Source organism: Lepidothrix coronata, unplaced genomic scaffold (assembly GCF_001604755.1).
Source record: "Lepidothrix coronata isolate B3197 unplaced genomic scaffold, Lepidothrix_coronata-1.0 Scaffold106, whole genome shotgun sequence".
NCBI lineage: Eukaryota > Metazoa > Chordata > Aves > Passeriformes > Pipridae > Lepidothrix > Lepidothrix coronata.
The window spans coordinates 1,610,528-1,623,322 of record NW_016690286.1 but is presented as its reverse complement, the minus strand read 5'-3'; the positions used below and the strand labels follow the sequence as shown (position 1 = coordinate 1,623,322).

At 37.9% G+C, this 12,795-nt stretch overlaps 1 protein-coding gene across 1 annotated transcript in view; it reads right to left on the bottom strand.

The window, feature by feature from the left end:
* Positions 1–12,795, bottom strand: part of DNAH11 (dynein axonemal heavy chain 11) — a 105,957-nt gene that overhangs the window by 11,824 nt on the left and 81,338 nt on the right. Inside the window, 5 exon segments of the mRNA XM_017823834.1 lie at positions 3,749–3,921; positions 4,553–4,683; positions 5,174–5,364; positions 6,651–6,837; positions 7,593–7,602. Of these exon segments, the coding sequence (XP_017679323.1) occupies positions 3,749–3,921; positions 4,553–4,683; positions 5,174–5,364; positions 6,651–6,837; positions 7,593–7,602 (692 nt within the window).

Below are 12,795 nucleotides of genomic sequence, written 5' to 3'. Positions count from 1 at the left end.
CATGACACACACCTTATTAATATGATGTTTATCCTGTTACAACCAAAAGCAAAAGCAAATGAATAAGATTATTAGCTGTTTAAAACTTTTGCTGTAATCCATTGCATATTTTGTGTTCTAGAAATATCTCTCCAGCTGAGGAGGCATTCCCTTGTCAGAGGGACTGTTTGACACTCACTTGGGAAAGAACCCCATGGCCATGGCAGGCAGCCTTCTTGAGTGCCTCATTTGCAATCATCTCCTGCCTTTGTCCGAAAGAGATGTTATGAAATCTTCTAGAGTCTACAGTCTATAATGAACCCAAGCTTTTTGCCTGCAATAGAAATAATTGGGGAAGGGTGAGTGACAGAGGGGGAGGAGATAGGAAAATTAGCAGAGCAGAAAGGAAAAAGAATGATAATGCCCCCATTAATTTCACTATCACTTGTGCAATGCATATTACTTCCTCTGAAGCACTTCACTAAACCCTTACAATTTCAACAAGCAAAATTGCGAGCTCTCAACAGTGGCCTTATTGCTGGTATTAGAAAAAGCCTGCAGAAATCTGTTCCCTTGGTTTTAAGATAATGAACCTTTTGACATTTTGATAGATGCTCGGCATTGTTACTGAGCTTTAGAAACTCTTACAGGGGGTACAGAGCAATTCCCTTATGAAAAAAGGAGCAACATGTGGTAGATATCACATCAGTTTTTTAACTGATTGGTTCAGTGGGTAAATGCACAAGCCTCTCACCTTGTGAGGCCTGAGCTTAAATTGAGCACAGTGAGGTCACAGATGTATTAACCTGGTATTCTCACTATTGTCTGTGGGGAATAGTAATCCTAAGTATAGAGCCACAGAGCCCTATACAATTGAATATAGTTTGTATAATGACCATTATTTAGTCACAGGGGGCACAAGATTACATGAGCATGGAGAAAATTGCCCTCTGGCCCTCATCTAGTCAAAAGGTAGAAAACAGCACAAAGGAAACCTGCATTATGCCAAGCAGAGGAATGCTCAATCTAGAAATTTCTTCGTACTGTAGTGGTTATGGCCTTACACTTTTCATCCACCCCATTGCCATGCATCTGGTGGGGGTGGAAGAAACTTTAGAACTTGAATCTGCTGCCAAAAATAAACTGCGCTCAACTTTCCCATAGTAGTGCATACTCCGTTGTAGTGACAGATGACTCCAGAAGGCTTTGTTCTGTTTAGTAGAAAAAAAAATACACCCCTACATGCTTGTGTGTATGAGAACATACACACAAGCATATAACCATATATAGATTTTTCTTTATTTCTAGCACTGCATGCTCCATTTCACTTTTGAGCTCAATTTTCCTTTCTTTGATGGGAGGAGAGTTGCAAGTTGCTTCTGTTGCGAGTGAAGAAAGTAAGAGGCTTACCTAATGTCTCAATATCTTCAAGTGGGTCTACTCTGGAAGCCAGAATGAAAAACACAGGACTGGTTGAGCTGGACTGCTCTCTTAGCATTTTGCTAAATCCATCCTTGTGCTTTCCACATAGCTTCAGCCAAGCTTTTCTTCCACAAAGTTCCTATGCATATGACAAAACATCCACTAAACATGTTCCTTGATGTTCCTTGATAAAAAATATTCCTTGATAAATGCTTCAAGTCTGCACCATTGCAGACTTGAGCATCTGACAGTGATGGTCATTTCATCAGAGAAATCATGAGAAGGCAGGAAGGGAAGCAGGTGATGAAGCAAGAGGGAAGACAGTCATTCCCATTTCCCTGTGGGATAGGGACCACATGACAGAAAACAGCAACTTCTGAATGAAAAAGGCCTCTTCAATAACTGAATCGATGAAGTCATTATATGCAGGCAATACTGGCACATAAAGCCAGGGCAGCTGGGCAAAATAAGCACCCAGGACAAAAATTGCATTCTCAGAAGTCATATAAAAAGGGGAAAAAACTGTGATGGTGTGATGTGGAGGAATAGGTTTGTAAGACCATCACTTGGGATCAAAAATTAAAACAGTACAACTGGAAAACAACTGGGAGGAGATTGGTCAGTATCCACAGCTGAATCTTTCTTTGTATCACAGAATTTTCAAAAGGGAGAGCTGAAAAATCGTCATCCTGTAGGGTTACCCACCTAATACAGCCCTAATACCATAATGAAAACTAACACTGAGAAATACACTTCTAGATATTAACAGGATAGCTTACTGCATGTCTATTTATGAGTAAGTACTCTCCCCTGGTACCTCTATGCAAACTAAAAGAAATCACAAATCTCCAAATATGCTGTGACTCATGTCTCAACACACGACCTCTTCACAAACTCTGCACCAGCAGACCAGGCTAGGAAGTACCACAGTCATCGATCTCAAATTCTGTTTGACCACCCAGTTTTCTTTCCTCTTAAGATCTGAGTTTTGTCAGACAAGCCACCACCCTTACACACACTTACCCTGAAAGATGTACCCTCAGATTTCATACCTCAGAGTGTATGTCATTCTGTCCTAATGGACAGCATTATTTGTTTCTCAAAAGAGGTTTGTTTTTTTTTGTCTATTCCTGGGGGAACTTTTCCTTTTCTGGACATTCTGAGTCCACCCACTTCTTCCATTTCTTGGTGGATCTTTCAATATCTTTATCTACCCCACTGAACACATCCGTCACTGCCATAGCCTGGAAGTATGCCAAAGACATAAATACAGATGATGTACTTTCTGCATGATGACTGAAAAAGGATGACACTGATACTTTTTGAGGTATGTAAAAACCCTAGTTTAACCAACTATAAGGGACTCAGGACTTGCCTTAAACTACTAAATTACATATCTATACCCACAAGCACAGATACATAAAAATAATATTATTTATAAAAGTTTACTGTGGTTGGTATTGCCATACTGTCTGCTTACTGTTAAACATCAAGATACAATAAATTGGAAACCCTGTATGGGACATTTACTACAGTAAGGAGTGGCATGAAATAAAATTGTATTTTTAGGGGCTGGAAAATTATGGCAAAATAGAATTTCCTCACAAAGTACAGTATGAGACGTCTAAGGAAAAATGCACCCAAATAGCAAAGAAAACTCCTTTTTGAAAGCATCACTAGTTTTACTAAAAAAAACCCCAGTAGAATGTATGACTTTATTTGAAATTGTCTAGTTGAGGCATGTGTCCAGAAATAACACCAAAAAGAACTGAAAAGCAATTTTCCCAAACTACTCTAATGACACTCCATCACTGAGTACTTAGGAAGTCAACAGGACTCACATGTGTTCAATTCTGAATCTAAGAAGGAAATCCAATTCAACAAATTCTATCTCTTTACTTCTTATAAGAATCTTGGCAGCACACAAAATTTAAAAAAGTCGTCAGACTTGCTTCAGAGCCTTCCAGTACAACTGAACCCTGATTTTTCCCAGGGCATACAGATACTAAAATTAAAAGGAAAAATAACAGCCTGAATGTGATATGGATATGTATTATTTACTTCTTACTTTACATACCAGATCAACCCTAATTATCCAAACATAAGCAGCTAAGTCATGGTATTTATCCTCAAAATAGCTTCATGAAATCATTGCAGCATTTTAAATGAAAAGAATTACATGCAAGCATCTTTGGAATTTCTGCAATTATTGATACTGAAGCAGCAGTCACCTTGTGCCAGAAACTGCACAGCCACAGGGATGGAGCACAGAGGCATCACTTTATAGTGAAGAAACTGCAAACCAAATAAATGTCAGCACCACCAATCAGAGATTTTTCCTCATCTGAAAAACTGTTTGGGCCAGAAAAATGAGGTTCTCTTTTTCAAAAAGTCCTTGGCTTGTGAAAAGAAAGGTTGAATATGTGACAACTTTTCTCAGGTTAGAGATACAACATTGAATATCCCCTGATATTTCAGCCTATTTAATTGCTTTGTGGAAAACACATTGAAGGCCTGAAAGTTAATACAGTTATTTTTATTTATTTGAATTTTGCTTTTTTGCTTTTCTACTCATAAGATAATTGGTTTCTTACAGTAGACTTCTAAGAAGAGGTGACCTGAGAAGTCTAAAATGCAAGGCACTTCTGCCAAGAGGCTTTTGAGGAAACTTTCAGCAAACCAGGGGTGAGGGTTGCAAACAGCAATACTGTTCTGCTTCCTTATTTAACTCAGCAAACAAAATCTCTCACTTAAGCAAGCTGGTAATTGTGTAGTGGGTGATCTCCCTTACTCACAGCATTAGATCATTTGGTAGATTTACTGCAGTGATTTGTTTACACAGAATTTCTCCAAACTCTTCGTTCCTGACTCTGTGGCATGGCTTAACACAAGGGAAGGTGAACTTTGCAAGCCCAATCAGAAAACACTGTCAGAATGGGAACAGCCAACAAAGAGACCTGTGGGAATGTACCGTGTTATGGACCAGCTGGAGACCACATTGTGGTCTTTCCTCAAACACACAGCCCTGAAAATGTAAACATCTGGTACAAGTAGTAACTAACATATCAGGCATCACTGCTGGACACAGAATTTTGTTCCTTGCATGAAATAAATTTTGTTCCTTGCATGAAATAAATTTGAAACCAATTATGCAAAAACTGGTAGATGGGGTTGATGCTGCCCGGGCTGATATGGACAGAGTAAGGAATGGATGCTCTTACGGCTATTGGTCTGTAGTGCTCCCTTGTCATGTTAATCTGAGCTTCATTTTCTTTGGCTTCAGCTATTTATAGGATGACTGTTGTCTCATTTACTTTTTAGTGTGCCATAATTATCCCACACAATTACCATAACATTCCTATCCATACAGGAAAGAGTATGGATATACTCTAGAAAACTGACTTTATTTCAGACAGCAGTAAATACTTCAGGTAACCAAGCTTCTTATCTTAGACAAATATTAGGGAATGACTATTCTCTGCAGTATGCCTGTTTACCTCTGAAAACATGGCAATCATATATTAATACATTTGTTCAAATTTCATGCTATTTATTAATTTTATGATTACTAATTCAAGCACCTAAAAACCTCAAATATGTGACAACGACATACAATACATATGAAACCATGAATATGTGGGAGGACAGCCCTTTCTGGATAAACAGGAATTTGACTATTCCTTATTCTAGCTCGTAGAAATGTTACACCAAAAATGATTAATAATACACATTTTACAGTGACCGTAAGCTGTTAAAAAATAGTTCAGTTGTTATTACCTTGTGTTGTATTTCTGCTGAAGTTGACTTTGTTGATTTGATTTTCTTTACAAGTGCACTGTCATCTAAGAGATTGCCTCAGGCAGCTGACAGCCTGAGCAGCATGTCATCCTCCAGCTGCTGGAGCTCATTCGTGAAACCATTCTGCTGCTTGGCCAGGACCGATTAGCAGAGGGAATGAAAACACTGTATTTGAACAACCACAGCAAGAAATACTGTTTCATAGCATTTGTGAGCTATATTTTCAGTTTAATTAAATCAGTTGATTGAATTTAATTTTTGAAAGAGACAGTTTATCTTCTGTCCCAGTATACTAGATCTAAGGTTCTGGACATCTATAGAGAGAAGGACAAGGTTGTCATGGACCAGAACTTTATCTCTCTGCTAGGGTCCTTCCTCCTGAGTCTGCACAAAAGGACTGGGATCTTGCCCAGAGATGGCAAGTGGTAATCTATGTGGCAGCTGAGGAAACCATAGAGTAGCATAAGGCTGGAGAACCTCACTTTAGCAGCAAACATAGTGGGAAAACTTTTCTGCTGGATTGACCTTCTGACAGTGAAAGAGCTTGACTAGTCTTATGGGGAGCTCTCAATCAGACTCTGACCCTCACACCAAAAACCCAAGGTGATACAGGTGTTGTAAGCATACAGTCCCAGGTAGAACAACGTGCAGATGCAGAGGAAAATGGACAGCTGTTTTCAGATTGTGTTCCCAAGTGTATGGTTTTCATTCTTCTAGAGGTGATTAAACTCTCTGAGTTTGCCCTTGTATGAAGCAACAGTACCTCAAACAGGTGTAACAAATCTTTGCAGATGAAGTTAGTAAATTACATGAGATAACTGGAAAGACACAATAGAGAAATAGGAAGTATTCTTGTTATCAATTTCACAGCCCTAAGTATTTTTTATTTCATTTTTTATCTCATAGATGACAATCTGCCCAAAGTCCTTTCTATAACCACCTATAAAAGCATTTCTCCTCATAGGTTACTATACATTGGTATGACTGCAGCAGCCACAGAACTGCATTCTTGCAGGGATAAATTGTGATCTATTAACCAAATATCCCAGCTCCTAACAGTGCCATCATATCCCCTTATGGACTGGCATGAAATTTTATTTACATTTATTGGCTTAAGATCACTGAAGCAGAAAGCACTGCAGAAGGCTTTAATCCTGCATTGTAAATTAAATGCAACGTACAGAGCAAACCAAGCAGTAGAGAGAAGTGTGGGAATAATATCACAATAAATTTTAATTTCTAGGAGAGCTTTAGGTCAAGATGAGCCCTCTGGGAGCATAGATTTGAGCAAATCAGTAGAAGTACTTTCTACACTTTGCAGAATCTGACCCTTAAATTTTTCTGATATATGGGCTACTAACAATTACTGTACAGCCAATTCAAACAGGCATATTAATTCTAGCCTTAAAATCTTGGAACAGGCAACAGACAAATCAAAAGATAGCCTTTACCTTATGTTTTTCTAAGTCTTGCCTTTCAGGACTAACAACCTCAGCCAACAGCTGGTCTTCCAGCCTGTCCTCAGTGACAGAGAAATTAATGAGGGTGGCCTGAGCCTGCAGTTCTCGCTTGTAGTGAGTGTTAGCCAGCTTAGTGTGAAGGATGAGATGGAAATTCTTGTTGAATTCACATTTTTTTCTCTTCAATCTTGATATATCTGAGAAGGAATAAAATGCACGAGAATGGGCATCTCACTGAATTAAAACCCTGTAAGTATCTCAGATTGAAAAAGATGGGTACTGCATGATCTTGGCAGCACAGAAAATGGATACAAACCAAACTTTATGTGCCTGCAACTTAAGAAACAAAATGAAGATGATTGAACACACCAAAATTCTATGAAGAATACACAGAGTATTTCTTAACTGGCATAGTTTAGTTTGCATATACAGCAGACACAGGGAGATTGTTCACTGCTGTCCTGAAGAGTCCATGGCTTAGGGATGTCTATTGTCATAACTTACCACAAACTTAGCTAAGTTTTCAAACAAACCCTAATGAGATAGTTGTTAGTTTTTACAATTTCCTTAAATATAGCTCACTTCTCCATGTTCTGAAATAGCTCAGCAGTAAATCCTAAGGAACTAAGCAGATACATATTTATAGCAAACTGATAGTGACCAGAGGAGAGAGAATGGCTGGTGACTGAAACAACAAAAATAATTTTTTTAAGGTAGTCTACTAAATGTTTTGTTCCAAACCAATTATTTGCTGGGTGAAAGAATGAGTTATACTAAACTCATTTTTTACTCACTGAATAAAATCCCTTACCCAAGAGATGTCATTTCCTGATTCCTCGTCTTGAATGAAAGGTGCCAGCCTGTCCTATACAGCAACACTGCTACTGCTGAAGTACCATTTGGAGCCCAGCAGTCAGTCAACATAAAGTTCACCTTCCTATGTCTGTGGCACAGTATATAAAAAAAATAAAATTGAAAGACTGCTTATGGACTGCAGTGTGTGCTCTGTGTCTGGTCTGGTGTGGGCCACTGACACAGCTTTTTATCATCTACTTCCACAGTGAGCAATATGTCAATTTTTAGGATTCACCTGCCACACACGAGCACAAAACCAGTGTTTCTGTACAGGAATGGCTTTGAATGTTCTCTGACAAGAAAGAAGATTCAAATATTAGCAACAAAACTGTTAAATAAAAGATCAATAGAACTTTTATACCACGGAACATAGGTAGCCACAAACTCTTCACAAAATCCAAACATGCATTTGGTCAATTTTCAAAGTGATTGCAATAGTATAGATGCTAAACACTTTAAACACAACTCAGGAAAGTCACATCAGAACATGAATAAAATAAATACTTTCTGTAGAAATTTTAACATTGCATTCTTTCAAGTCTATCACAGGGCATTGCTGGAGTCAGGGACATACATTTTAGCTCTTAACATCCTTGCCTGCTTCTGACATGCCCTTATCCAGAAGACAGTCTAAATGAAATGGTGTGCTGAGATCCTTCTGCATTTCACCAAGGATCAGGAAGAAATGATAGTTACTTATTATATACTGCAAGTGAATTCCTAAAAAAAACCCCTAATATGTCTGGTGCTAGGAAACCCATGACTCTACAGTACTCAATTTCAGACATGTATGGCGTAATACTGCCATGCCAACTGCTGAAGATGGGTTTCCCAGGCTTATGTGTGTATAATAGTGAAATAATTTAGCCATACAGTCATGTCCTTCAGATTATACAACCTTTGTCAGGTGGACATGAATTCACTGTCCAGTTCTGCAACATGGTCTCCACAGCTTTCAAAACTGGCTACAGCCGGAGGGAACAAAACAGTAGAGCTTGACATGGAGAAAGCAATTTTCCTTTGCTTTCTTTACACACATAGGGATGAGACAAGAAGAGATCTGACACAAGACAAGTTCTTCAGTTTGTTTTGTCAAGAGAAAAACCTTTGCTAAGGGAGTCACACCACATTTCAGAAGGTCTGTACTAAGCTTTGGAGTTCTGTATTCAAATATGTCCTTTATGGGTTCTCAATTCACAGAAGCACTAAATATCTAATTTCTGCGATTATCACCTATGAAAGGCAAAAACTACATAACGACTCAGTGGGTTTTATTACTGCAGCTGTTCTAGGATTTCTGTTAACTACAGATTTGGGAAAAAGAAATATTTTGTTATTGCTCTGGCACGGTTCAAGGAGTATATGCAACAATGATAAACACAGAGGTAGGGTAACCCAGTAGGACGACTTCATTTTATTCAATGAAATGTTTCTGTCTAGAGGTTAATTCTGGATTATGAAGAAATGTAGCAATATAGGCACTAATAGTGGAAATCCATGATAGAAGGAATATTAAAAGATGGTCACCAAAGAAATTTCTAAAACCAAATTCTACTTTAGGCAATGTTTTCTTCATCATCTCCTATTCCATCAGCAAAGGCGGATAGAATGGATGGAATCAATGTACCACTCTACCCAGGAATGGACAGAGAATCTTTCACATGAGTTCAATCTCCCTCTTATTTAAGAACACACAAAGTAAATCAAAGAGAGATTGCTCTCCATTATTTTTTTCTTGTAGATTTTGAAATAAAGTAGATTAAGGGATTCAAAAGGGATTCACAAAGCACTTTAAAAATTCTGTATACACCTTGAGGAATAAATTGTTTTTAGCAAAAGCAAATATAAAGCCAAATAAATTCCAGAATGTAACATGAGTACTAAATTTTCAGCTATAAGAAGACTAGGAATAGTGCCACATCTGTTCTGATCTGTCAAAATTTGATTTATTGACACAAAAACATGCTATTCCCTTCCGCATGTCCTGCCTAAGGTAAAAATGCCTAGGTCTTTCAAAGAGAGGATCTCATGAAGGAGAAAAAATTTTGAGTATAAGAACCTGGCTTCATATCATGAAACAGCTTCAGAGTACCTTTCAGGGCAGATGTTCTCCAAAACAAACCATGACTGTAAATGGCAGAATGGTGGCATAGCTTCCTTTAGTGAGATGTTTTGGATCAGCTCAGTAAGAATGAAAAGAAGTGGTAAATTCTTGGACAGGAAAGGAAAGGGAAACAATATTTTTCAGTGGGAAGAAAGAGGCATAAATGCATTTTCTGAAGGAGCCTTCTTTGAGTTCCTGCTGCTTAAAATTAAAAGCTTCTGGAACCAACTTGCAAACTCCAACAAGTAATTTAAAGAATGAAGTTAAATAAGTCAGGTGAAAAAAGTGCAGAACGGAGCTTTTACTAGGCAATCTCAGCAGGCAAACTGTGCAAGTTGGTCAAACTAGTTCAGTGGGAAAAGCACTACCTTGAAGTTGCACAGCCAGTGAGACGTTCAAGGCAAGGAAAGCTTCTCCCTGTGGAGAAAGCGAGTGAATTGTCTTGCTGTTTCATGAATAATAGTCATGCCACATAAGAAGGGAAACTTGTTCATACAAGCTACATTTGCACATAAATCAAATTTCAAGACATCTTAAAGAATTTTGTAATAACCTAATCTTGCAACTGAGAAGACATGACTACCTCTTTGTGACTGTGCAAAGGATCTGAGCAGGTGTAAGAGCTCATGCTACAGCAAAAAGGAGGCTTATGAACAATAAATTTATTCCTCTGTCTTCTCTCCTATGAGTCAAAATGACATCGATCTATTAAAATTAATACTCATATTCAGTGATCTCCAAAACAGTGGTGCTGCGGAGATAGGATAGGAAACACATAGGTAAAATTCAAATAATAAAGGTCATCCAGACCAAACCAATTTAATGGCATCATTCCTCTTATAGGAGGCGAGGGCCAAAATCATACACCACTGTAGAATTGGTACCCGATTACTTTTATGCCTTAACTTATCTGCTTCAAAAAATCTCAGTATTTGCATTTTGAATCATTGCTGCATACATTGCTAATACATTGGACCCAAATTTTCCTTACTTTTTTCTTGTGCCCTTCATGCTTATATACAGCTATGTATTACAACTGATTTTTTTTTTTAAATTATTTTATTTTTTTTCCTTTTCTCCTGCTTCTTAAAGCAAATATCCTGAAATATTTTAGCAAAAATCTTATCATTTTAAAGCCATTTTGAACATAAGGCCACAGTCATTGTTGCCTTAAAGAATCACTTGGGAGCCAAAAAATTACTCACCAGGCACCAGTAGAGATAAGGTAGAGAGCAGTTTTAACAGAAGGTCTTCAAACCATGGGGGTACAGATGCACGTGCATGCCATGTGTCCGGGGGCTCCACAATTTAAGGTACAGTCCATCCAATCCCAGATCTATCCACCCCCCAGTTCTGCCCCTGGCATGCTCCTCTGGAAATTGAGTCAGGGGCCTCTAAGACTCCCCCTTCCTCATCTTCCTCTTTGTCACAGCATGTCCAATCCTTGGAGCCTGTCCAAGGTTCCGGGTTTTGAAGGTTGCTTTGTCTGTTGGTGTATCTTGTTGTTCAAGTCAGGGTGCAAATGTTCTTCAACAGAATGAAGGACTACCTTCAGGGAAGTCTAAACAAGCTAAAGGAATTTAGAAAGTTCAATATGAAATGGAGAAAAGGGTTTGGGTAAGTGGAAACTACTGTGCTAAAGTGTAAGGGATTATACAGCTACATTAAAATCTACATTTACTACACAACTACTTCTAAAATCTACAAAAAGCTAAAAATCCAAAAAATCCATAGGCATCACAGTAAGAACAACGGAGCATCTTTGCAGCTCCAAAATTAAAATTAAAAATGTATCAAAATTTGAATACCTTTAACTTGTTAGGCTTTTAAATATATACTAAGGTTCTTAAGCATGAAGTCTGTTTTTCAGAGATAACAAGTACCTGCAGTTCACCCTGCAGTCACGTGGTTTTGAGGAAAATATAAATTATATCCATGTGAAGTTCTTAAAGGCTAAGAATTTCTTTTGCAGGCTTCATTCAGAAAAATACCAGGAGCTGGTGTTACAGAATATCCAAGAGTCCAACATAAGAACCATCTTGGTAAACAAGAAAGGGGAAAAGTACTTTCATGAAGCTGCTTCACAGATCAGCAAGTTCTCTAATAAGAAGGCTAGTAAATGTGCTTTGGAAGGAGTACAAGTTGATAAATCTCCCATGCTATGCTTTCTGTCGATTAATATGATAAGATATATTTTACTTAAAATTAGGATTGTCTGAAGCTCAGTGGATTTAATTATTTGCAATTATCCAGTTGTTGTCAGTATGTGGCCATTTTATGACAGTGGTATCTACTGTGTGGGTCAGGTTCAACTGTACATCTTTTCAAACACAGAATTAATGTACTATTGATGAAACCATTACTAGAACCAAATTAAAGTCTGGGCTGATGTATTGGTCCATGGGGTGCTGTCAGACATGAAAGGAGTAATTAGTATTCATTACTTCATACTCTGCAACATTCCAATTATTAATGAACTTCAACTGCTGGACTGCACCATATCTATCACAAATACCTTTCTAGTCTTTCTTTATTAGGAAAAAAAATTCAAAGTACCTGACACAACTACTAAAACAAACAAATGACAGAAATGAATCCAGAATGAGGAAAACTCTGCATATTTGGTAATAAAGGGGTATATATATTACTAGTATCCCACAAAGGAGACCTGTGCATCTTCAGTGAGGCACAGAATGCTAGGTCATGTAATGCTGCCTAAAATATTCAGCAGAAGGACCTATTTTTAATAGCTTCATATATTTGCATTTGTATCTATGTGCACAGCTCTCTTGTGCTACATGGAAGCCTTTGCTAAGGCAAAACTACATTGCTGTGACCCTTGTCCTTTTCAATCCAATTTATTTCTATTTCTATTCCCTCTCTCTTGCCTTAAAAATCTTTTAGCCTGTGGAATTTCTGGTCTCTCTTTTTGATCAGTATAATCCTAATTTTTAGTAGAGTTTCTTCACTATGGATTATAAAGCAACCTGTATGCTCTTACTCTGAAATATTTCAAATACCACTATAGAAAAATGTAACAAAGAGGGATCATTTCAAGGTCTCACAGTGCAGAGTAAGAGTGCATCTTCCAGGAGTTTCATGCATGCAAGGAGATTTGAACTGTTTTGTACTACCTCGATTTTCTCTGCAGTCACCTGTGCATGAAATATGGGAGAA